The 27,815-nt window shown below is 49.7% G+C and overlaps 1 protein-coding gene across 2 annotated transcripts in view; it reads right to left on the bottom strand.

Annotated features, from left to right (window-relative positions):
- Nucleotides 1-18,530: 18,530 nt before the first annotated feature.
- The window catches only part of LOC120994306 (Fc receptor-like protein 5), a 119,307-nt gene continuing 110,022 nt past the window's right edge, over nucleotides 18,531-27,815 (bottom strand). For both annotated transcript variants that reach the window (XM_040422769.1, XM_040422770.1), the window contains 2 exons: nucleotides 22,525-22,659; nucleotides 18,531-18,808 (listed from right to left, as the gene is read on the bottom strand). In XM_040422769.1, the coding sequence (XP_040278703.1) occupies nucleotides 22,529-22,659 (131 nt within the window). In that variant the 3' untranslated portion in view covers nucleotides 18,531-18,808; nucleotides 22,525-22,528. The remainder of the gene's footprint in view (nucleotides 18,809-22,524; nucleotides 22,660-27,815) is intronic.

Raw genomic sequence — 27,815 nt, 5'->3', positions numbered from 1 at the left:
AGCACAGCAGAAGAGGGATCAGGGTGCAAAAGCGGAGAGGCCGTCCTCTAGACAGTACGCCTGCTACTGCCCACCGCAGCAAGGGACTGAGCACACCAAAGCCAGCTCCAAGGAGTTCCCTGGCGTGGCAGTTCTTCAGACAATGTGCTGACGACAAGACACGAGTGGTTGCATGCTGTGCAATTGCAGTACGCAGCCCTGCAGGGTGAGCGAATGTGAGGTCACAGGGGTAGTTAACAAACCGAGGGTTGCTCTTGGTACTCACAGTTTTTATATACCCTGAGCACGCGTACAGCAGTGATGGAGAGGCTGGCACATGGATCCTCTGGGGCACTCTCAGTATATAGTGACCAGGCCGGTGGTAGGTGAGGTGCCCTGGGTGTTGTAGGTTTAATGTGCCGGTGGCAAGATCCCTTAAAGTTCGTGACGCCAGTGGAGGTAACGGTGGCACACTGATTTATTGTAGTAATAATTGAGGAACACACGTTGCAGTGAACCAAAACTTTCTTTTACTGAACAGTTCAACTATTTACAGTCTTTTGGCAGTTTCACGTGTAAAAGGTTGTAACAGGCAGGCTTTATATAAAACAGCAGGCAATGTTTTTGCAAGATACTCAGAGGGTTAAACACTTACAGATCAGGCTGTACTTTCCTCAGAATCCTGTCTGTCTTTCTCTAAGGCCCGTATGCCCTATAGCTGGCTTTATCCTTGGGTAGGGAAAATTTCCTCTGTTATAAATCCTCTTGCTGTAAATATATCCTTCTGCCCTTCAGCTCTCTGTTTGGCTGGAATAAACTTGGCTCTGCACTGTACTTTTAAAGGAACTTGGTTTCTCAGGAGGCAGACTCTTCTCCTGGAGCAACTTCTGAGCTACTTTTGTTCAGGAACCCTCAGGCAGGCTAGACTGTACTCACTAACCTCCTGGAATATACTGCACTAACTCTTTCCTGTCTGGGCCTAACTATTTATACTAGGGGGTTCCCGAGCGCCCTTTACAGCTTGGGAGGAGAAACTACACCCCTAACAGGCCTGGTACACAGGAATTAACATGGCATTACACATTACAATGCAATACAAAATACCATTCTCCCACTGCAGGTGGGAGCAACATAACCCTTAGTAGTGCCCACCTTTATGTAGTGGGACACTACATACGCCGTTGCTTTGAGGTTGCCCATCCTCGGCGCAACACAAGGGGCCCACCCAGCTGGAAACTGTGACCTGAAAGACAAAAATGCAAAGCAGGCACACACATCTACGTTTGCAATGAAAATATCAGGCATCTCCGCTGGCAAAGGAACAAGTGCAGTGAAAAGGGGCGTCGTTCTCTTCATGCAGGATAGAACAGGGAACAGGGGCGCTGACCTGGTACAGCGTATCAGGAATAACCAGGATAGTCCATAATGATAATAAATGCAAATATAACATAAGTTCCTGGAGGCTCAAAAGAACAAAATGGGTCCGTACCCGGGTCTTGTGGACAGTTAAACAGGGGTTTCCCGGGAGGAGTTACTCTGGTCAACAATGTAGTCTCCGAATCTCACAGGTGGGTGCCCCTTAGTAGGCCGCGTGGACCTTCTTACTGGCAGAGGCTCTTCCTGCCTTGGTTCAGGGGGGCCAGAGGGATCCACAGGCTCTGGAGCCCTTTCAGGTACACCCTGGGACAGGTCATCCTGGGGTGGAGGACTAACAGGAACTGGAGCCGGTACCACCAAGTTCAACCAGGGTGTGAGAAACCAATGAAGTGGCTCTTTGTCATATATCAGGTTCTCAACAGCCTGCATAGGATCAGCAGGTTGGGCTGACGACTCTGGTTCAGGAGACTCTAGCTCAATGCCCCCTGCTGCAGTCTCTCCTTCTATGCAGGGCTTTAAACGATTCCTGTGTACGATCTGGGAGCCTATACCTTCCCTGGAAATTTGGTAAACGTGGGTCTCAGCATTAGGAATATCAGTTATGATGTAGGGAGTCCTCTCCCACTTACTGTCCAGCTTAATGGTTCGGTGGTTATTCTTCAACCACACCATGTCCACTAGAGCTAGAGGTTCTGCATGAGCAGCCAGGTCATAGTCACTCTGCTGCCGCTCTTGGGCACTTTCCATGCGCTCCTGAACAATCTCCTTAGCATTAAGGAGACGTCTTTGATGCTCCACCACCCAATCAGTCTTTGGTAGTGGGTTGATGACATCGGGTACTTGTACATCCAGGGAGTGGTCGGCAGGCAGCCTCCCTTGACGGCCGAACATCAAATAGAAGGGCGTGTACCCGGTGGAGCAGTGAATTGTGTTGGTATAGGTATACATAAGTTGTGGCAGCAGAGTAGGCCAATTACCCCTTGTCTCTGGGGGCACTGCTCTCAACATTTCAATGAGAGTTTGATTCATCTTTTCACAGAGTCTGGTACCTTGCGGATGATAGGCTGTGGTCCGGACTTTCTGGCAGTTATGTAGCAGGCACATCTCCTGGAACAACTGTGATTCAAACGCAGACCCTTGGTCGGTGAGGATCCTCTCTGGGAAGCCGTAGGGCAGGAGGAAATGCTTCCAGAACGCTTCCGCCGCAGTCTTGGCTGTCAGGTCTTCACAGGCACTGCTACGACAAACTTAGTGAAGTGATCGATAATGGTCATGGCATAAGTATAACCTGAGCGACTTGGCTCCAACTTCACATGATCAATGGCAACAAGTTCTAAGGGAGTTTTACTTACGATAGGATGGAGAGGCGCTCTCTGGTCATGGCGCTCACTTCTCCCGATGGCGCAGGCAGTACATTCCCGGCACCATTTTTCAATGTCTTCTCTCATCCCAATCCAATAGAACCTCCTGCGAATGGTGGCCTCAGTTTTCTGCACGCCGAAGTGTCCGGAACGGTTATGATACATCTCTAACACCAGACTGGCATCTCGACGTGGTATGAGGATCTGGTAAACCCTATCGCAGGACACTGGATCCAGGCTCCTTCTAAGCAACAGGCCTTTTTGAAGGAAGAGTTGGTGGTGATGTCTCCACAGTTTCAATAGTTCTGGGTATGAACTCTTCCTGCGGACTCTCTCAGTGTCACGGATGGTGTTGCAGAAAACTGGAAGTTATAAATAAACATCCGACTGACTTGATCCCAAACTAAGGAGGATATGGGTGAGCCCTATAAAACCCCTAGAGCTCTCCCTGACTGCTCAGCCCATGCAAAGATCTTTATGACAGAAGATTGCATGCCCTCGTACCTAGACTGTGTGACACCTGAAAACCCTATAATAGTGAGGGGACATGACCACCGGCTCCCTGCTCTTAATACGGAGGGAGTCAGGGTCACCTAGAATCAAGCCAACACAAATAAAGGAAAAAGACTTATCTGAGGAACCAGCAGTTGCAGCCTCTGTCAGTGAACACAATCCAGGAAGTAGTATAAACCGCAAAGTGAGGCAGTATGGGAGGGAATATAAAGGGAGGCAATCAGTGTAAATAGATGACAGCTGGGAGAAGGAAAAGAGATGACAAAGTGAAACCAAAACAAAGAACATCATACAACAGGTACAGAAGAACGTCTGCTAGAGCTTCTCAGAGAGCTGGCGGTGACACTCAGGAGTTCTCCCACTAGTAAGGCAGTCGAGCAGTTCACCGAGGACTCTACTTTCTGACTGAAGCTTAATCCACCTTTCTTGCTCGCCCCTGGACTCAGGAGTATTTGATGAAGAGGGATCAGCAGCCAAGTTATTTTCAGTGCGAACATTATCTTGTTGGGCAAATTTGTTGTAAAACGCCGGCATCTCCACTTCTTTCCAGGCATCCTTTGGTTCGTCTGGGGACGTCTGTAGTGGGAAGCTGAGACATGGCATCAGCATTATCATTGGAGCCTGCCCTGTATTTCACAGCAAAGTCACAGCAAAGTCATAGTTGGCAATGCGGGAGGCCCATCTTTGCTCCAGAGCCCCTAACTTGGCTGTATTCAGGTGCGCCAGGGGATTGTTGTCCGTGAAGGCGACAAACGGAGTGGCAGCAAGGTAGTCCTTGAATTTTTCAGTCACAGCCCACACTAAAGCAAGGAACTCCAGCTTGAAGGAACTATAATTCTGATCGTTCTTCTCAGCTCCCCTCAGGGATCTGCTGGCGTAGGCAATCACCCTCTCTTTGTTGTCTTGCACCTGGGCCAACACGGCTCCCAGGCCTCTTTTACTGGCATCCGTATAGAGGTGGAACGACTTCTGATAATCCGGGTAACCCAGGACAGGGGGTTCAGTCAGCTTCTTCCTTAGGAGCTGGAAGGCAATCTCCCGTTCTTCATTCCATTCAACAGGGATAGGAGTCTTTATACTCTTTTTGGGATGCCCCCTTAGGTGTTCCTGGATCGGATCCGCAATCTGTGCAAAATGCGGGATGAAGTGTCTGTAATATCCTGCAAAACTGAGGAAACTTTTCACCTCCTTCACGGTGGTAGGAGTAGGCCAATTACGGACAGCAGCAAGTTTATCAGGATCAGGCTGGACTCCTTCTGCACTAACAACATGGCCCAGGTACTTTACCGCTGGTTTCAGCAGATGGCACTTGGACGGCTTGATTTTAAGGCCATATTTAGTGAGGACTTGAAACAAAAGAAATTCTTTTGACAAAAGAATAAATATCCACTTTCTTTTTTTACAATATTATGCGAGAACTTTGCCTCCTGTTTTCAGCACTGATAAAAAAGGTTCAGAAAAATAACTACTTTTTATCTCCAATACTTATCTCTCTTGCCACATCTGGGGCAGAGAAAAAGGAACCTTGGCAGCAGTACAGGACCCCGCACGCTGGACGGGAGAATACCAGCACAAGCATCATACAGTTGTTGTGGCTCTACACAACAACAAATGGTAAGCGCTTCTTGTATAAAGTGCAATAAGACTATAATACAGCCACACACGAGGCGCGGCCTCCTGTCTCCTTTTCTCTCTTTTCTTTTATTTTCTTGATAGGAGGATGAGAGCCAGTGGGTATGGTGTGTTTGATTACACTGACCTCTCCGTAGTCCGTGGAGTGCTTGCTGAAGGCGTTGTGGTGCTCTTTCACCAGACTCAGGACTCCCTCTATTTGGTCCTTCAGGGTAGATTCGTTCCCCACATGAAGTTCCTCCCACCAGGATACTGAAGAGGCGCTGGCAGGGGCGCTGCTGCTCTGTGTGGTCTGGAACATCTCCGTGGCAGGTAGACGGATAACATCCTGGAAGGATACCTGGAAAAGCTGAGCAATAGGGCAGTGCTTAGAGAGAGTAACTGGGTGATCACTGAAATGAATCAAACGGACAGGCACTTTACCTTGAGATACAGTCACCAGGCTCTTGGCTGCTCGTACAAAGGGATGATTCTCAATTTGGATGGGCTCCACTAGGGCTTGATAGTCTTGGCCCTGGATCCCTAGCACAGCACGGCACCACAGGATGATCTGGGAATTCGGTGGCAGGATCACCGGCCGGTTATCCCAGATCCGGACAGTACAGATTTCTCCTTTTCCATTTGCAAATTTTTGCTGAGCACACATCACACTGATAGTCTTCTGAATGACTCTTTTAGAAGCAGGTGAAGCTGAAGGTATGGATTGGTTCAATGCCTCAAGCACCTCGGAGTAACAATTTTTAAAGACTTTAGTCCCTAAGATCACGGGGTGTCCGCCTTTATCTCCGGCTTGCACCACAATCACTCCTTGCTGTGGTAAGGTGGCTTCTCCCACATGAAGGGTAGGTTCCCAGTACCCATGGACTTTCACTGGCTTGCCGTTGCTGGCAATGATATCCAGCCAGGATTCTGGCGGCAGGGTGAGGAGACTTGAATCCCAGAATTTGTCAAAGGTGGGTCGTTGAATGGTGGTGACCTGAGACCCCGTATCCAGCAGGGCTTCAAGAGGTATCCCGTTGATGCATATGTTAATTTTTGGACGAGATCCTACGTATCTGGGCATCCAACTTGGATCCTTTGGACCTACTGTTCTACCTCCCGAGGGGTGGTCCTCGGCCTCGGGGGTGGCCCGTTTAACTGCCAACACGTTGATTCAGTATGTCCATATTTTTTACAATAGGTGCAGACAGGCTGCTTGCGATTCTTAGACCGGTAACTCGGTCGTCCATCAGGTTCTTTGGGGTAGACCTCTTTATATGCAGGCGGGAGGAGTCTTTGAGGCAGGGGACTTTCGTCTTCCAATAGCAATGGTCTTTCCCATTCCTCTACTTTCCTGCACACCTTTTCTAGGCTCTTAGTGAGATGGTTCACTTGCTCAATTAATGCCGCCACCACATCTGTTACTGGAGCCTGGGTGGCTTGACTGGTTCCGGACGGTCTCACATTATTAGTTTTTGACTGGCAGGCCTGAGGTTTAACGGAGGCCGCCGGCCCTAAGAGCGGGTTTTGACCCAGGATACTGATGGCCAGCTCTTTAAAGTCCAAAAACGCACAATTGGGGTATTGGCCCGACAGCATCCTCAGCTGGCCCTTCAAGTGCTCAGTGTTTACACCCGCAATGAACTGAGTCCGGTCCTGGTCCTCGGCCTCCCGGGGGTCCACCTGGACCACAGCCCTCAGGGTCTCTTGCAGGGACAAAGCAAAATCACGGAGTGACTCACCGGGCTGTTGCTGCTGAAAAATCGCATCTTAACTTCTGACACCGTCCTTGCTTCAAACGTGGTGCCGAGGCGATCAAAGATCTGTTCCAGGCTACTCTTTTCGGAACTGGGCCATTACATGACCTCCCTGCGGGCGGCCGCTTCTAAGCTAAGAGGATCTCCATTTTTTGCTCAGCGGAGATAGGGTAGAGCCGGAATAAGGCCAGGATCTGGTCTCTAAAGTCTTTCAATTTGTGGGCTTCCCCGGAATATCGCGAGAACCAGGGGGCCCCGAAATAATATGGCATGGTCAGCGGCATCAGGCTAGATGCTGCCGCAGCGGCGGGCGCCCTGTTGTCAGCTGCGTGCACTACAGAAGGTACTTCGGGGGCCACCTGCCCCACTTCTTCAGGTGCGGACATGGCGTGGTCTCTGGAGGCAAGTTCTGTAAGAGGCCTCACGCTGGGCTTCGCTCGCTCAAGCGTTGCTATGGGTGACCACGGAGTGGGTATGGCCCTTTAAGGAGCGATGGAGCAGGCCAAATCTGAATCGGATGTACTGTCTCCCGGATTAAGTCCTTTGTTACTAACGAGGGGCCTCCCCCAGTCCCCCAGCAAGGATCGGAATCTTCCCGGTACTTGTATACAAAGGGGCCGGTGAATACCAAAGTTTTTACTCACTCCGTTGATGCGCAGTCCAAGTCTCGCGAGGTACGTGGTTATGTTGTGCGGAGGTCCCACGTGCGGCTTCTCGGAGCTTCCAGATTCGTGGTAGGCGGTATCTTTTTCCTTTCGCAGGCTGGGCGGTACCTTCTCTTCTTCTATGTCGTGCCAAACAGACACAACGAGGCGCACCGATAATCCAGTCAGCTTAGGCAGCTATCTTTAAGCATAAGGCTGTCAATTCACTGACAGCAAGCGGTGACTTAAGAAGCAGCAAACAGTCCACAATATACAGTTTTAACACCGCGACTTTTCACAGTTCTTGGGCCCAACAATTTTCAAGTAAACGGATAGGGCATTTATCACTTTATAGGCAATAATGGCGCACAGTTCAGATTCCACTATGGCATAGGAATAGTCCGAATCCTGTTCGTGACGGCAAAATATGCAGTATGCAGCCCTGCAGGGTGAGCGAATGTGAGGTCACAGGGGTAGTTAACAAACCGAGGGTTGCTCTTGGTACTCACAGTTTTTATATACCCTGGGCACGCGTACAGTAGTGATGGAGAGGCTGGCACATGGATCCTCTGGGGCACTCTCAGTGTATAGGGACCAGGCCGGTGGTAGGTTAGGTGCCCTGAGTGTTGTAGGTTTAGTGTGCCTGTGGCAAGATCCCTTAAAGTTCGTGACGCCAGTGCCGGTAAGGCTACTTTCACACTAGCGTTCGGAGCGGATCCGTCTGATGTTTCATCAGACGGATCCGCTCCGATAATGCAGACGTTCGCATCCGTTCAGAACGGATGCGTCTGCATTAAAACTTAGAAAATTTTCTAAGTGTGAAAGTAGCCTGAGCGGATCCGTTCAGACTTTACATTGAAAGTCAATGGGGAACGGATCCGCTTGAAGATTGAGCCATATTGTGTCATCTTCAAGCGGATCCGCCCCCATTGACTTACATTGTAAGTGTGGACGGATCCGCTCGCCTCCGCACGGCCAGGCGGACACCCGAACGCTGCAAGCAGCGTTCAGGTGTCCGCTCACTGAGCGGAGCGGAGGCTGAACGCTGGCAGGCGGATGCATTCTCAGTGGATCCGCCTCCACTAAGAATGCATTGGGGCCAGACGGATGCGTTCGGGGCCGCTCGTGAGCCCCTTCAAACGGTGCGCACGAGCGGACACCCGAACGCTAGTGTGAAAGTAGCCTAACAGTGGCACACCGATGAGGAACACACGTTGCAGTGAACCAAAACTTCCTTTTACTGAACAGTTCAACTATTTGCAGTCTTTAGGCAGTTCCACATGTAAAAGGTTGTAACAGGCAGGCTTTATATAAAACGGCAGGCAATGTTCTTGCAAGATACTAAGATGGTTAAACACTTACAGATCAGGCTGTACTTTCCTCAGAATCCTGTCTGTCCTTCTCCAAGGCCCGTATGCCCTATAGCTGGCTTTATCCTTGGTTAGGGAAAACTTCCTCAGGTATATGTCTCCTTGCTTTAAATAGATCCTTCTGCCCTTCAGCTCTCTGTTTGGCTGGAATAAACTTGGCTCTGCACTGTACTTTTAAAGGAACTTGGTTTCTCAGGAGGCCGACTCTTCTCCTGGAGCAACTTCTGAGCTACTTTTGCTCAGGAAACTCAGGCAGGCTAGACTGTACTAACTAACCTCATGGAATATACTGCACTAACTCTTTCCCGTCTGGGCCTAACTATATATACTAGGGGGTTCCCTAGCTCCCTCTACAGCTTGGAAGGAGAAGCTACACCCCTAACAGGCCTGGTACACAGGAATTAACATGGCATTACAATGCAATACAAAATACCATTCTCCCACTGCAGGTGGGAGCAACATAACCCTTAGTAGTGCCCACCTTTACGTAGTGGGACACTACACAATCAGAGCCTGAAGCGAGGCATAAACGTTCTCAACCTGAGCCCAACCTGCATGACCAGGCAGCTAAGTGCAAAGCACAAGCTGCAGTGGAGTAGACACCTCAAAAACCAAGAAAGGTCTCTGGCTCCTCCTGCTTCCTCTTCTGCTGCAGTCGTGGCCTCTTCATCCACCTCTGGAGTGACAGTGCCACCTGCCACCCCGCAAACAGAGGATCTGCAGGCAACACCACCACCACCGTCACCCAGCATCTCCACAATGTCCCAAGGAAGCATTGAGCTCTCCATCTCCCAAACACTGGAGAGGAAGAGGAAGTACCCCCTACCCATCCGCGATCCCTGGCCCTGAATGCCAGCATTTCTAAATTACTGGCCTTTGAAATGCTGTCATTCCGTCTGGTGGAGACGGATAGTTTTAAAGGCCTTATGGCGGTGGCTGTCCCACAGTACGTCGTGCCCAGCCGCCACTACTTTTCCAGGAGAGCCATCCCTTCCCTGCACAACCAAGTGGGGGACAAAATCAGGTGTGCACTGCGCAACGCCATCTGTGGCAAGGTGCACCTGACTACGGATACGTGGACCGCACGGTCAGGGCCGCTATATCTCCATAACAGCACACTGGGTAAATGCAGTGGCGGCTGGGCCTGAGGCGGATAGCAGTTTGGCGCATGTCCTTCCACCACCGAGGATTGCAGGGCGCTTCAGTTTGCCTCCTGTTGCTTCCTCCTCCTACTCCGCTTCCTCATCCTCTACCGGCTCCTCATCCGGTCAGCGTAACCCCTTCACCACCAACTTCAGCACAGCCAGGGGGAAACGACAGCAGGCAGTGTTAAAACGTATCTGTTTGGGGGACAAACCCCACACCGCGCAGGAGCTGTGGACGGGCCTTGAACAACAGACCGATGAGTGGTTGGTGCCAGTCAGCATCAAGCCCGGCCTGGTGGTGTGCGATAATGGGCGAAATCTCGTAGCAGCTCTGGGACTAGCCGGTTTGACGCACATCCCTTGCCTGGCGCATGCGCTGAATTTAGTGGTGCAGAGATTCATAAAAAATTACCCCGATATGTCAGAGCTGCTGCATAAAGTGGGGGCCGTCTGTTCGCGCTTTCGGCGTTTTCACCCTGCTGCTGCTCGCCTGTCTGCGCTGCAGCGTAACTTCGGCCTTCCCCTCATATGCGACGTGCCCACCAGGTGGAACTCCACCTTGCATATGCTGGACAGACTGTGCGAGCAGCAGCAGGCCATAGTGGAGTTTCAGCTGCAGCACGCACGGGTGAGTCGCTCTGCGGAACAGCACCACTTCACCACCAATGACTGGGCCTCCATGCGAGACCTGTGTGCCCTGTTGCGCTGTTTCGAGTACTCCACCAACATGGCCAGTGGCGATGACGCCGTTCTCAGCGTTACTATACCACTTCTATGTCTCCTTGAAAAAACGCTGCTGGCGATGATGGAAGAGGATGTGGCCCAGGAGGAGGAGGAGGACGAGGGATCATTTCATAGGGCTTCCAGCCAGTCATTCCCAAGTGGCTCCGAGGGTGGGTTCCTGCACCCACAAACCCAAGGTACACAATTGTCCAGCCAGGGCACAGTTCTGGAGGATGACGAGGTGGAGGATGAGGAGGAGGAGATGGAGGAGGAGGAACCATGTTCACAGCAGGGTGGCACCCAGACCAGCTCATGGCCATCACTGGTGCGTGGCTGGGGGGATACAGAGGACACAGACGATACACCTCCCATAGAGGACAGCTTTTCGTTGCCTTGGGGCAGCCTGGCACACATGAGCGATTACATGCTGCAGTGTCTCCGTAACGACCGCCGAGTTGCCCACATTCTAACTTGTGCTGATTACTGGGTGGCCACGCTGCTGGATCCCCGTTACAAGGACAACGCACGCTGGCAGACGCGCTGCTGGTGTCATTCCCACCTGACACCGGGGGCACAGTGGAAGCACAAGGCGAAGGCAGAGGAGGAGGAAGAGGTCGCCAACGCAGCTGGGGCACCGCCAGCACCTCAGAAGGCAGGGTTAACATGGCCGACATGTGGAAAAGCTTTGTCAGCACGCCACAACAACCAGCACCACCAGCTGATATGGAACGTCTTAGCAGGAGGCAGCATTTCACCAACATGGTGGAGCAGTATGTGTGCACACGCCTTCACGTACTGAATGACGGGCCTGCCCCCTTCAACTTCTGGGTCTCCAAATTGGGCACATGGCCTGAGCTTGCCCTTTACCCCTTGGAGGTGCTGACCTGCCCTGCAGCCGGTGTATTGTCTGAACGTGTGTTTAGCACGGCAGGGGGCGTCATCACAGACAAGCGCAGCCGCCTGTCTACAGCCAACGTGGACGAGCTGACGGTCATTACAATGAGCCAGGCCTGGATCCCACAGGACTTGTCCGTACCTTGTGCAGAATAGACATGTATACCGGCACTAAGCAGCCATTGTTATACTGCAGCGCAATCGCTCATTCTTGTATTTTGTATATTTCACACTCTTTTAGAGTGTACCTTACCTCGTCCTCCTCCACCGCCGCTTCCACCTACACCGCTACGTCCACCGCCTCCTCAAACTCCTACTCCATATGGAACTCCATCTCTTAAATCTATATTTTATTATATTTTATGTCATTTCACTACTTCGTCAGTTACATTTTCGGTTGAAATTCAACAATTTTTGGGTGTATAGTACCACTGCTATACCTAGTAGACAGGTAAAAAAAAAAATATAATAATAATTGTCAGTTACATTTTCGGGTGAAATTCACAAATTTTTGGGTGTGATGTACCACTGCTATACCTAGTAGACAGGTAAAAAAATTTGTCTGTTACATTTTCAGGGGAAATTCACCAATTTTTGGCTGTAATATACCCCTCCTCTACTTAGTTGACAGCTTAATAAATTTCAATAATTTTTATTTTACATTTTCGGGAGACAATAAACAATTGTTCTCTGTCTTAGACCCCGGCTCTACCAAGTAGACGGGTTAATACATTTCTGTAATTTTTCGGTTACATTCTTGGGTTGACATTATACAGTTTTAGACGTGAATAAACCCCCGCTCCGCAGAGGTGACAGGGATAACATTTCTGAAATGCTTCTTTAATTGATGCGCGTCACCTCCTTTGATGCAATGCTTAAAATTTTACAAGTTGCCCCACATTTGCGCCTCAATAGCTTCTCCCACATTTCCGCTCGATCACAATAAAATTTCATCCATTGACCTCCCTTGGATGAGGTCTCTCTTTCTCACGCTCCCTCTCCGGCCTGGAACCCTGATTCCCCGCCACCCGTGATCAACATGGTAGGTGCAGAAAAGAACATCGAAAGTTGATAGAGCAGATATCCAAATGGATGGTGGACGTCACTGAGGCACCTCTACATAGGTGACAGGAACATAAATTTAAAGGGATTCTGTCACCAGGTTTGACCCCTGTCAGCTAAACATATGGTGATGTTCAGGGCCTCATCACGATTCCTAATGTGGGCTTCTAAATGTCATCCGTAGCCTTATTTTGCTAAAAAACTGCTTTTACTAACCTGTCACTCAAAGAAATAAGGTGCCCAAGGGGATGTTAATGGATGCAAGGTGCCGGCCGCACCCACCGCCGTTCGTGCCCAGCGCCGCCTTTCCGGACTTCTGCACCGCCTCCTAATCCTCTGTGCCGCCTCTCGCTCTCCCTCCCTCCTCCTGCTGCTGTAAGATCTCGCGCGTGCAGACTTCTCGATTTGGCTTCTTAAAGCGAAGTGCGCATGCGCCGGCACTTCGCTCAACCCAGGTATGACCTGCACTCTGGCGCCAGCCTCTCAGAGCCCTGTGCGCACACGCAATATCTTACAGCAGGGGGAGGGGGAGGGAGAGCGAGAGGCGGCACTGAGGATTAGGAGGCGGCGCAGAAGTCTGGAAAAGCGCTGGGCACGAACGGCGGTGGGTGCGGCCGGCACCTTGCATCCCTTGACATCCCCTGACATCCCTTGACCTCCCCTTGGGCACCTTATTTCTTTGAGTGACAGGTTAGTAAAACCTGTTTTTTAGCAAAATAAGGCTACGGATGACATTTAGAAGCCCACATTAGGAATCCTGAAGACGCCCTGAACATCAGCATATGTTTAGCTGACAGGGGTCAAACCTGGTGACAGAATCCCTTTAAAAAAATCGTCTGTTACATTGTCAGGTGACATTTTTCAAATTTTGCCAGATAGAAACCCCCGCTCTGCATAGTTGACAGGGAATAAAATTTAAGAAATTCTTCAGTAATTGATGCTCGTCACATCCTTTCATTCAATGCTTAAACTTGAAAAAAGTTGTCCCACATTTCCGCTCTATCATTTTTAATTTGAAACAATTGACCTCCCTTGGATGTGGTCTCTCTTTCTCCGGCTCCCTCTCCGGCCTGGAACCCTGATTCCCCACCACCCGTGATCACCACGGTAGGCACAGAAAAGAACATCGAAAGTTGATAGAGCAGATATCCAAATGGATGGTGGACGTCACGGGGACGTGCAACATGGTGGAGCAGTAAGTGTGCACACGCCTACATGAACTGACTGACAGGGGTCAGCTCCTGCAACATGGCCTGAGCTGGCCCTTTACCCCTTGGAGGTGCTGGCCTGCCCTGCAGCCGGTGTATTGTCTGAACGTGTGTTTAGCCCGGCTGGAGGGCGTTATCACAGGTTATATTTCCCAATGTTTTGGGGTGTACCCTAATAAAAAAAAAAATTAGTTAAAACAAAAAAGCAGTGTAGGCTACCTCCTCCTCTTCCTCCTCTTCCTCCACCGCCGCTTCCACCTACACCGCCACATCCACCGCCTCCTCAACCTCCTACTCCATATGGACCTCGTCCTCCTAGATCAAGATTATTATTTTTTATTTTTACGTATTTTATGTTATTTAAAGTCATTTCCCTATCCACATTTGTTTGCAGCGCACTTGCCATGCTCTTAACCACATTTTGATGCCATTTGCAGCCCTCTAGCCCTTTCCATGACATTTTTACAGCCATTCTAGTGCTCAAAATTTCGGGTCCCCATTGACTTCAATGGGGTTCGGGGTCAAGTTCGGGTCCTGAACTCGAACTTTTTTGTGAAGTTCGGCCGAGCCTGTTGAACCCGAACATTAGGGCTGAAACGATTACTCGATTAAATCGAGTAATTCGACACCAAAAAATCCTCGATGCAAATTTTTTGCATCGAAGATTCGTTTGTGTCATGTGACCACGGAGCGGGAGTGAAGCACTTGCTATTACTCCCGCTCCGTGGTCTCCCGCTGCGCTTGGAATACTTACCTTTCCAGCAGGCGGCCTCCGGACACTTCACAGCACGTCCATGGTCCCGCGCTGCTCTGACCTCCTGACGTACGCACGCCGTGACCTGACGCACTGTGTGACGTCAGACTCAGAGCAGCGCAAAACGATGGAGTGTCGGCAGCGCCCCTGCTGGAAAGGTAAGTTGGTGAAACCGAGGGGGTTAGGGCGCGACTAAGGCCAGGCGCCTGGAGTGCACAGCGTCATAGAAACCAGTGACGCTGTGCAATCCGGGTGTCAGGAGGAGCATGGCAGCAGAGCTGATGGCACAATGGGGGCAGAGCTGATGGCACAATGGGGGCATAGCTGATGGCACAATGGGGGCAGAGCTGATGGCACAATGGGGGCAGAGCTGATGGCACAATGGGGGCAGAGCTGATGGCACAATGGGGGCAGAGCTGATGGCACAATGGGGGCAGAGCTGATGGCACAATGGGGGCAGAGCTGATGGCACAATGGGGGCAGAGCTGATGGCACAATGGGGGCAGAGCTGATGGCACAATGGGGGCAAAGCTGATGGCACAATGGGGGCAGAGCTGATGGCACAATGGGGGCAGAGCTGATGGCACAATGGGGGCAGAGCTGATGGCACAATGGGGGCAGAGCTGATGGCACAATGGGGGCAGAGCTGATGGCACAATGGGGGCAAAGCTGATGGCACAATGGGGGCAGAGCTGATGGCACAATGGGGGCAGAGCTGATGGCACAATGGGGGCAGAGCTGATGGCACAATGGGGGCAGAGCTGATGGCACAATGGGGGCAGAGCTGATGGCACAAGGGGGCAGAGCTGATGGCACAAGGGGGCAGAGCTGATGGCACAATGGGGGCAGAGCTGATGGCACAATGGGGGCAGAGCTGATGGCACAATGGGGGCACAGCTGATGGCACAATGGGGGCAGAGCTGATGGCACAATGGGGGCAGAGCTGATGGCACAATGGGGGCAGAGCTGATGGCACAAGGGGGCAGAGCTGATGGCACAAGGGGGCAGAGCTGATGGCACAATGGGGGCTAAGCTGATGGCACAATGGGGGAAAAGCTGATGGCACAATGGGGGGAAAGCTGATGGCACAATGGGGGCAGAGCTGATGGCACAATGGGGGCAGAGCTGATGGCACAATGGGGCAGAGCTGATGGCACAAGGGGGCAGAGCTGATGGCACAATGGGGGCAGAGCTGATGGCACAAGGGGGCAGAGCTCATGGCACAATGGGGGCAGAGCTCATGGGGCAGAGCTGATGGCACAAGGGGGCAGAGCTGATGGCACAATGGGGGCAGAGCTGATGGCACAAGGGGGCAGAGCTGATGGCACAAGGGGGCAGAGCTGATGGCACAAGGGGGCAGAGCTGATGGCACTGGGGTGAGGGAGAGCTGATGGCACTGGGTGGGGAGAGCTGATGGCACAAGGGGGGCAAAGCTGATGGCACAATGGGGGCAGAGCTGATGGCACAATGGGGGCAAAGCTGATGGCACAATGGGGGCAGAGCTGATGGCACAATGGGGGCAGAGCTGATGGCACAATGGGGGCAGAGCTGATGGCACAATGGGGGCAAAGCTGATGGCACAATGGGGGCAGAGCTGATGGCACAATGGGGGCAGAGCTGATGGCACAATGGGGGCAGAGCTGATGGCACAATGGGGGCAGAGCTGATGGCACAATGGGGGCAGAGCTGATGGCAAAATGGGGGCAGAGCTGATGGCACAATGGGGGCAGAGCTGATGGCACAAGGGGGCAGAGCTGATGGCACAAGGGGGCAGAGCTGATGGCACAAGGGGGCAGAGCTGATGGCACAATGGGGGCAGAGCTGATGGCACAATGGGGGCAGAGCTGATGGCACAATGGGGGCACAGCTGATGGCACAATGGGGGCAGAGCTGATGGCACAATGGGGGCAGAGCTGATGGCACAATGGGGGCAGAGCTGATGGCACAATGGGGGCAGAGCTGATGGCACAATGGGGGCAGAGCTGATGGCACAAGGGGGCAGAGCTGATGGCACAAGGGGGCAGAGCTGATGGCACAATGGGGGCAAAGCTGATGGCACAATGGGGGAAAAGCTGATGGCACAATGGGGGCAGAGCTGATGGCACAATGGGGGCAGAGCTGATGGCACAAGGGGGCAGAGCTGATGGCACAATGGGGGCAGAGCTGATGGCACAAGGGGGCAGAGCTCATGGCACAATGGGGGCAGAGCTCATGGGGCAGAGCTGATGGCACAAGGGGGCAGAACTGATGGCACAATGGGGGCAGAGCTGATGGCACAAGGGGGCAGAGCTGATGGCACAAGGGGGCAGAGCTGATGGCACAAGGGGGCAGAGCTGATGGCACTGGGGTGAGGGAGAGCTGATGGCACTGGGTGGGGAGAGCTGATGGCACAAGGGGGGCAAAGCTGATGGCACAATGGGGGCAGAGCTGATGGCACAATGGGGGCAAAGCTGATGGCACAATGGGGGCAGAGCTGATGGCACAATGGGGGCAGAGCTGATGGCACAATGGGGGCAGAGCTGATGGCACAATGGGGGCAGAGCTGATGGCACAATGGGGGCAGAGCTGATGGCACAAGGGGGCAGAGCTGATGGCACAAGGGGGCAGAGCTGATGGCACAAGGGGGCAGAGCTGATGGCACAAGAGGGCAGAGCTGATGACACAATGGGGGCAGAGCTGATGGCACAATGGGGGCAGAGCTGATGGCACAATGGGGCAGAGCTGATGGCACAAGGGGGCAGAGCTGATGACACAATGGGGGCAGAGCTGATGGCACAATGGGGGCAGAGCTCATGGGGCAGAGCTGATGGCACAAGGGGGCAGAGCTGATGGCACTGGGGTGAGGGAGAGCTGATGGCACTGGGGGGAACAAAGGGTGTTGGGGACTAATGGCAGGGGGTCTGAGTTTTTATAAAGGAAAACAGTCTATTATCTTTTTCTTATTAGATTACTCGATTAATCGTAAAAAAAATAATCGATAGAATACTCGATTACTAAAATAATCGTTTACTGCAGCCCTACCGAACATCCAGGTGTCCGCTCAACTCTAGTGAGCAGTCATCTCATTATCATTAGAGGGAGAGGTTAGTAGACTCATCTTATTATTATTAGAGGTGGGGTCAGAAGTCATCTCATTATCATTAGAGGGAGAGGTTAGTAGGCTCATCTTATTATCATTAGAGGTGGGGTCAGCAGTCATCTCATTATCATTAGAGGAAGAGGTTAGTAAACTCATCTTATTATCATTAGAGGTGGGGTCAGCAGTCATCTCATTATCATTAGAGGGAGAGGTTACTAGACTCATCTTAATATAATTAGAGGTGGGGTCAGCAGTCATCTCCTTATTATTAGAGGGAGAGGTCAACAAAGTCATCTCATTATTCTTAGAGGACAGGCAGCAGAGTCATCTCATTATCATTAGAGGTGGGGTCAGCCGAGTCATCTCATTAGGATTAGAGCCGGGGTCAGCAGAGTCATCTCATTATCATTAGAGGACAGGCAGCAGAGTCATCTCATTATCATTAGAGGTGGGGTCAGCCGAGTCATCTCATTAGGATTAGAGCCGGGGTCAGCAGAGTCATCTCATTAGGATTAGAGCCGGGGTCAGCAGAGTCATCTCATTATCATTAGAGGTGGGGTCAGCAGAGTCATCTCTTTATCATTAGAGGTGGGGTCAGCAGAGTCATCTCTTTATCATTACAGGGCAGACAGCAGAGTCCTCTTATTAGTGATGCCTTTTTTGGTGGATTTGCGTAGAAGTGGACGTGGACACAATTCTGTTTTCCAGGCTGTTTTGCTGCGTGGCTCTGTCATGTGCGCCCGGTATGGCGCGGTCTTTCACACCATCCATGGCTTTCTTATATCTCGCGCCCTGTGATCACTGCCTTTATGTTATTTGCACCCCCTATAGCTCTGCCTTTTGCTCCCTTTATGGCCCTGTTTTCTATGGGTATATCATGTTCTGTTGGACTTTTGGGCAGGTGCGGTTTGGCCATGTTGCAGGGAGCATGTTCTCCTCACTCACTGGTACACCTACCTGCTGCCAGCATCTTATACTCTAGTCACATCCAGAGCTGGATTTTAGAAGGAACATTTGTCACATAATAAAAGTTTCTGAGACAAAATGTAAAGAGTATAATAAGTTTATTGAGCGTCATAACCACTGACATCACCCTGAGCAGAATGACCAGACCTGAGAAACAGGCCGCACTGTAGAAGAGTCATTGGGTTCAAGCAGGAGTGGTCTGTACAACCTCAGGTGGTCAGAAGCTTCTGACCAGGACACTGCTGTCCAAAAGACAACATGGTGAGGGACATGAGCTTTGTTCAAATGCATGGTCTGGCCTGGAGCAATCAATCTTGTGGTCTTCTGGTCACCATTCATAGTCAAGATTGTGGCAAGGAAGAAGCCTATTCAAAATGAGACATGTGGATAGAGGACACATTGTGAGAAACAGGGCTTTTATAGAAGGAATGGGACAATCACCGAAGATCAGACACAATTACCTCAAAACAGGCACAATCACCCTGGATCAGGCACAATCACCCTGGATCAGTCACAATTACCTCAAAACAGGCAGAATCACCCTGGATCAGGCACAATCACCCTGGATTAGGCACAATAACCCTGGATCAGGCACAATCACCCTGGATCAGGCACAATCACCCTGGATCAGGCACAATAACCCTGGATCAAGCACAATCACCTCAAAACAGGCAGAATCACCCTGGATCAGGCACAATCACCCTGGATCAGGCACAATCACCCTGGATCAGGCACAATCACCCTGGATCAGGCACAATAACCCTGGATCAAGCACAATCACCTCAAAACAGGCACAATCACCCTGGATCAGGCACAATCACCCTGGATCAGGCACAATAACCCTGGATCAGGCACAATCACCCTGGATCAGGCACAATCACCCTGGATCAGGCAGAATCACCTCAAAACAGGCACAATCACCCTGGATCAGGCACAATCACCCTGGATCAGGCACAATCACCCTGGATCAGTCACAATCACCCTGGAGCCGGCACAATTACCCTGGAGCCGGCACAATAATCCCGGATCAGGCACAATTACCCTGGATCAGGCACAATAACCCCGGATCAGGCACAATTACCCTGGAGCCGGCACAATTACCCTGGATCAGGCACAATTACCCTGGATCAGGCACAATTACCCTGGAGCCGGCACAATAATCCCGGATCAGGCACAATAATCCCGGATCAGGCACAATTACCCTGGATCAGGCACATTTACCCCAGATCAAGCACGATTACCCTGGATCAGGCACAATAACCCCGGATCAGGCACAATTACCCTGGATCGGGCACAATTTTCCCAGATCAGGCACAATAACCCCGGATCAGGCACAATTACCCTGGATCAGGCACAATTACCCTGGATCAGTCACAATAACCCCGGATCAGGCACAATTACCTCAAAACAGGCACAATCACCCTGGATCAGGCACAATAACCCTGGATCAAACACAATCACCTCAAAACAGGCAGAATCACCCTGGATCAGGCACAATCACCCTGGATCAGGCACAATCACCCTGGATCAGGCACAATTACCCTGGATCAGGCACAATTACCCTGGATCAGTCACAATAACCCTGGATCAGGCACAATTACCTCAAAACAGGCACAATCACCCTGGATCAGGCACAATAACCCTGGATCAAGCACAATCACCTCAAAACAGGCAGAATCACCCTGGATCAGGCACAATCACCCTGGATCAGGCACAATCACCCTGGATCAGGCACAATAACCCTGGATCAGGCACAATCACCCTGGATCAGGCACAATCACCCTGGATCAGGCACAATAACCCTGGATCAAGCACAATCACCTCAAAACAGGCAGAATCACCCTGGATCAGGCACAATCACCCTGGATCAGGCACAATCACCCTGGATCAGGCACAATCACCCTGGATCAGGCACAATCACCCTGGATCAGGCACAATCACCCTGGATCAGGCACAATCACCCTGGATCAGGCAGAATCACCTCAAAACAGGCACAATCACCCTGGATCAGGCACAATCACCCTGGATCAGGCACAATCACCCTGGATCAGGCACAATCACCCTGGATCAGTCACAATCACCCTGGAGCCGGCACAATTACTCTGGAGCCGGCACAATAATCCCGGATCAGGCACAATTACCCTGGATCAGGCACAATAACCCCGGATCAGGCACAATTACCCTGGAGCCGGCACAATTACCCTGGATCAGGCACAATTACCCTGGATCAGGCACAATTACCCTGGAGCCGGCACAATAATCCCGGATCAGGCACAATCACCCTGGATCAGGCACAATCACCCTGGATCAGGCACAATAACCCTGGATCAAGCACAATCACCTCAAAACAGGCAGAATCACCCTGGATCAGGCACAATCACCCTGGATCAGGCACAATCACCCTGGATCAGGCACAATCACCCTGGATCAGGCACAATAACCCTGGATCAGGCACAATCACCCTGGATCAGGCACAATCACCCTGGATCAGGCAGAATCACCCCGGATCAGGCACAATCACCCTGGATCAGGCACAATCACCCTGGATCAGGCACAATCACCCTGGATCAGGCACAATCACCCTGGATCAGTCACAATCACCCTGGAGCCGGCACAATTACTCTGGAGCCGGCACAATAATCCCGGATCAGGCACAATTACCCTGGATCAGGCACAATAACCCCGGATCAGGCACAATTACCCTGGAGCCGGCACAATTACCCTGGATCAGGCACAATTACCCTGGATCAGGCACAATTACCCTGGAGCCGGCACAATAATCCCGGATCAGGCACAATAATCCCGGATCAGGCACAATTACCCTGGATCAGGCACATTTACCCCGGATCAAGCACGATTACCCTGGATCAGGCACAATAACCCCGGATCAGGCACAATTACCCTGGATCGGGCACAATTTTCCCAGATCAGGCACAATAACCCCGGATCAGGCACAATTACCCTGGATCAGGCACAATTACCCTGGATCAGTCACAATAACCCCGGATCAGGCACAATTACCCTGGGGCTGGCACAATCATCCCGGATCAGGCACAATTACTCTGGAGCAGGCACAATCACCCTGGATCAGGCACATTTACCCCAGATCAGGAGGAAATACCCTGGATCAGGCACAATTTCCCTACATCAGGCACAATCACCCCGGATCAGGCAAAATGTTCCTGGAGCCGGCACAAGCACTCCGGATCAGGCACAAGCACTCTGGATCAGGCACAATTACCCCAGATCAGCCACAGTTACCCCGGATCAGGCACAATGACCCTGGAGGCATGCACAATTACCCCGGATCAGCCACATTTACCCTGGATCACACTGTCACCCCAGATCAGATCTTCTAATATAACATTGTCAGCTCCTCCGGGTGTTGACTCCTACCATTACACAATAAATTGCCCCTTATCAGTAAGTCTCCTGGGACTGAGCTGCCATATTGCCCACATCCTAGCCATGTGTATCTCACCATCAGGACTTGAGGGCTTTTTAGCAGCTTTGTTGATGATGCTGTTACTTCCCAAAAATAGAATGACCACTTAGAAGACACGTTAAGCCCACCATACTCCACTAAAACCTCCCTAATGTCTGGTATATTTGCATAGACCCTCCCCTTAGTCCAGCCTGGTGTCTCTGATATAAGATGGCTGCCTGGTGTCTCTGATATAAGACGGCTGCCTGGTGTCTCTGATATAAGATGGCCACCTGGTGTCACTGATATAAGATGGCCGCCTGTTGTCACTGAAATAAAATGGCTGCCTGGTGTTACTGATATAAAATGGCCACATGTTGTCACTGATATAAAATGGCCGCCTGGTGTCAATGATATAAGATGGCTGTCTGGTGTCTCTGATATAAGATGGCCGCCTGGTGTCTCTGATATAAGATGGCCGTCTGGTGTCTCTGATATAAGATGGCCGTCTGGTGTCTCCGATATAAGATGGCCGTCTGGTGTCTCCGATATAAGATGGCCGCCTGGTGTCTCTGATATAAGATGGCTGTCTGATGTCACTGATATACCATATTCCCCTATGTACTCCCGCCAATACACGTTTATATAGATACTTACATCATCATTCTTCTTTCGCGTTCTGTCCGATGTAAAAATAGGCAATGAGGAGCGGAGAAGTCGTCACAATCAGGGCCACAGCGCCTCCGATTAATGACTTCTCCAGGCAACTCAAACAGGAAGATTCACTGTGCACTGAAAACAGGAAGACAAAAACCATTAGACTACATGTGATCCACCGTTAACTACAGGGAGTGCAGAATTATTAGGCAAGTTGTATTTTTGAGGATTAATTTTATTATTGAACAACAACCATGTTCCCAATGAACCCAAAAAACTCATTAATATCAAAGCTGAATATTTTTGGAAGTAGTTTTTAGTTTGTTTTTAGTTTTAGCTATTTTAGGGGGATATCTGTGTGTGCAGGTGACTATTACTGTGCATAATTATTAGGCAACTTAACAAAAAACAAATATATACCCATTTCAATTATTTATTTTTACCAGTGAAACCAATATAACATCTCAACATTCACAAATATACATTTCTGACATTCAAAAACAAAACAAAAACAAATCAGTGACCAATATAGCCACCTTTCTTTGCAAGGACACTCAAAAGCCTGCCATCCATGGATTCTGTCAGTGTTTTGATCTGTTCACCATCAACATTGCGTGCAGCAGCAACCACAGCCTCCCAGACACTGTTCAGAGAGGTGTACTGTTTTCCCTCCTTGTAAATCTCACATTTGATGATGGACCACAGGTTCTCAATGAGGTTCAGATCAGGTGAACAAGGAGGCCATGTCATTAGATTTTCTTCTTTTATACCCTTTCTTGCCAGCCACGCTGTGGAGTACTTGGACGCGTGTGATGGAGCATTGTCCTGCATGAAAATCATGTTTTTCTTGAAGGATGCAGACTTCTTCCTGTACCACTGCTTGAAGAAGGTGTCTTCCAGAAACTGGCAGTAGGACTGGGAGTTGAGCTTGACTCCATCCTCAACCCGAAAAGGCCCCACAAGCTCATCTTTGATGATACCAGCCCAAACCAGTACTCCACCTCCACCTTGCTGGCGTCTGAGTCGGACTGGAGCTCTCTGCCCTTTACCAATCCAGCCACGGGCCCATCATCTGGCCCATCAAGACTCACTCTCATTTCATCAGTCCATAAAACCTTGAGATATTTCTTGGCCCAGTCTTGACGTTTCAGCTTGTGTGTCTTGTTCAGTGGTGGTCGTCTTTCAGCCTTTCTTACCTTGGCCATGTCTCTGAGTATTGCACACCTTGTGCTTTTGGGCACTCCAGTGATGTTGCAGCTCTGAAATATGGCCAAACTGGTGGCAAGTGGCATCTTGGCAGCTGCACGCTTGACTTTTCTCAGTTCATGGGCAGTTATTTTGCGCCTTGGTTTTTCCACACGCTTCTTGCGACCCTGTTGACTATTTTGAATGAAACGCTTGATTGTTCGATGATCACGCTTCAGAAGCTTTGCAATTTTAAGAGTGCTGCATCCCTCTGCAAGATATCTCACTAATTTTGACTTTTCTGAGCCTGTCAAGTCCTTCTTTTGACCCATTTTGCCAAAGGAAAGGAAGTTGCCTAATAATTATGCACACCTAATATAGGGTGTTGATGTCATTAGACCACACCCCTTCTCATTACAGAGATGCACATCACCTAATATGCTTAATTGGTAGTAGGCTTTCGAGCCTATACAGCTTGGAGTAAGACAACATGCATAAAGAGGATGATGTGGTCAAAATACTCATTTGCCTAATAATTCTGCACGCAGTGTACATGTGATCCACTCTACATGTTCTGAATCCTACATGTCATATACTCTACATCAGTGTTTCCCAACCAGTGTGCCTCCAGCTGTTGCAAAACTACAACTCCCAGCATGCCCGGACAGCCTTTGGCTGTGCGGGTATGCTGGGAGTTGTAGTTTTGCAACAGCTGGAAGCACACTGGTTGGGAAACACTGCTCTACATGTTCTCAGCCCTACATGTAATCCACTCTACATGTTCTCAATCCTACATGTGATCCACTCTATATGTTCTCAGTCCTACATGCGATCCACTCTACATGTTCTCAGCCCTACATGTAATCCACTCTACATGTTCTCAATCCTACATGTGATCCACTCTATATGTTCTCAGTCCTACATGCGATCCACTTTACATGTTCTCAATCCTACATGTGATCCACTCTACATGTTCTCAGTCCTACATGTGATCCACTCTATATGTTCTCAGTCCTACATGTGATCCACTCTATATGTTCTCAGTCCTACATGCGATCCACTCTACATGTTCTCAGTCTTACATGTGATCCACTCTACATGTTCTCAATCCTACATGTGATCCAATCTACATGTTCCCACTTTCACATGTCATCCACTTTACATGGTCTCAGTCCTACATGTCATCCATTCTACATGTCCTCAATCCTACATGTCATCCACTCTACATGTTTGCAATCCTACATGTGATCCTCTCTACATGTTCCCACTCCTACATGTCATCCACTTTACATGTTCTCAATCCTACATATGATCCACTCTACATCTACTCAATCCTACATGTGATCCACTCTACATTTTCTCAGTCCTACATGTGATCCATTCTACATGTTCTAAGTCGTACATGTGATCCACTCAACATGTACTCAATCCTACATGTGATCCACTCTACATCTACTTAACCCTTCATATGATCCACTCTAAATGTTTTCAGTCCTACATGTGATCCACTATACATGTCCTCAGTCCTACATGTGATTCACTTTACATGTTCTCAATCCTACATGTGATCTACTTTACATGTTATCAGTCCTACATGTGATCCACTCTACATGTCCTTAATCTTACATGTGATCCACTCTACATGTGCTCAGTCCTACATGTGATCCACTCTACTACACATGTCCCCAATCCCATATGTGATCTATTCTACATGTTCCCAACCATACATGTGATCCACTCTAAATGTTCTCAGTCCTACATATGTTCCACTTTACATGTTCTCAATCCTACATGTGATCCACTCTACAATTATTCAATCCATCACGTGATCCATTTGATGTCCTTTATCCTACATGTGATCCACTCCACATATCCTCAGTCCTACATGTGATCTATTCTACATGTTCGCAATCCTAAATGTAATCTATTTTACATGTTTCCAATTCTACATGTAATCCAATCTACATGTTCTCAATCTTACATGTGATCCACTCTACATGTTCTCAGTCCTACATGTGATCCACTCTGTATGTTATCAACTCTACATGTGTTCAACTCTACATGTTCTCAGTCCTACATGTGATCCACTCTACATGTATCTAATCCTACACGTGATCCATTCTATATGTCCTCAATACTACATGTGATTTACTCTACTACACATGTCCTCAATCCCACATGAGATCTATTCTACATGTTCCCAATCCTACATGTGATCTATTCTACAAGTACTTAATACTACATGTGAGCTACTCTTCACATTCTCAGTCTTACACAAATTGCACATCGGAGAAGACGTCACCCGGAGGCCCTGGATGTGAGAGGTCTGTGCTGCTGTATAGCGAGTACAGGAAAGTGCGGTGTGCCGGATTAGGGGCGACTTGGGCCATATGCGTTGGGCCTTGGGCCCTGTTTTTTTGTATATTCGTATTAGAGCAGAATAAGGTGTCACTGCTCTTTCATCGAGTGCTATACCCGACAATCCCTCAGACCAATGCGCACAACACAGCAAAGAATCTTCCTATGTGGTGCTCGGCAGTAAAAGTGTGAGAACAAAATCCAATGCAACATGAAGAGAAGAAGCAAAGTATCTTGCGGCACTCGCCGAAGGTGAACAGTATAAAGCTTTATTCTTCCTCTTTTCAGGATACTTGTGAGCGGGGGCCGGGGCGGACAGCTGTGAAATATGAAATGATGAAACCTATTTGTGTCCAGTTTCGTCATGGTGATAGAGGACTCTTTACAAGGTCATCCCACCAGCGCTGTATATCTGACATTAAGTAACCAGTGGAGATTGCGAATTAGTATTATTACCGCATCGTTAACTGCAGGACACGAATATCTCAGTATAATCATTATTGTAATTAAATATATGGTACGGATATGTAAGTAACAACCTTTTTTATGCATGCGATTTTAACGTCACTAATGTATACGCTCAGCTGTTACTCACAGTCAACGGCTACGCGGGCGTTGTCTTTATAAAGCGCAAGTTTGAGCGGCCAGAAGAAGCGCGGTATTGCGCGCGAAACGTCCGTAGCCCGCCGATCATCTGTAATCAGCTGTCCGCTCACAAGTATCCTGAAAGAGAAGAATAAAGCTTTATACTGTTCACCTTCGGCGAGTGCCGCAAGATACTTTGTTTCTTCTCTTCATGTTGCCCTGGGTTTTTTTGAGACCCCAGCAACGCCCCTGAGTGACACCAATCACCAAACCACGAAAATACCCTGTGGTAAATGAATATTGTACTGCTTTCTGCAGCCGCCATGACACATACATGACACAGAGACATGAATAAGTAGAGAGCATGGCAGGCAGGATTCACAAGGTTACAGGTCACACCATAATGAGAGAAAATTCTAACTGTGAATGTAATGCAAAACATCAGTGTATACTGACACAACTGACTGGGTCCTAGGTACATTTGTACCAGCCAGGTGCTTACTGCTCAACACAAAAAACCTTTACTGACCCAAATGAGACATGTCTGCTGACCGTCTGGAGTGTCACCCTTACACTCTGATGCGTGTTTGCTGCATGCTTTCTTTAGAAGTGTTCCTTTGGACATATTCTGGTGTGTCAGTATGTACTGACTTTTGCATGATATTCAGGTTTCGAACTCTTATAATGGCATGACTTACTCATTATTGTCCTTGAATATTTATGGGTAGGACAGAGAGGAGCAGAGCAGTGATAAGCGTCATTTGAGGACACCTGAGCGGCCGCACTGATAGGATAAGTGTCACATCCATTGTCCTCCTTGGTCTGACTGATGGTCTGACTGACACTGCAAAAGTTAAAAGTCCAGATAGAAAGAACGTCACAAGCGGTGGACAGGACGCAGAATACAAAGAGGTACTTGAGAAAATGATATCCAGAAAAACCATCTGCCCTTCACTTATAAATTATAGAATATTCACATATAAGCTATAAATATGTGAAAAGGAAACTTTCGAAGGAAACATCTGCTTAAAACTATAGCTTAACACACAAAAAGGTAAGCCTCACACAGATATACAGATATATACAGTCACAACTACAGGGACCTCAGAAACTTACTGCATACGATATATGCAGCCACCACTAGAGGGGAGCTCAGGAGATTA

This window comes from Bufo bufo, chromosome 3, assembly GCF_905171765.1.
Source record: "Bufo bufo chromosome 3, aBufBuf1.1, whole genome shotgun sequence".
Classification (NCBI taxonomy): Eukaryota; Metazoa; Chordata; class Amphibia; order Anura; family Bufonidae; genus Bufo; species Bufo bufo.
The sequence above is the reverse complement of the archived record's forward strand: the minus strand, read 5'-3'. Positions and strand labels throughout refer to the sequence as shown.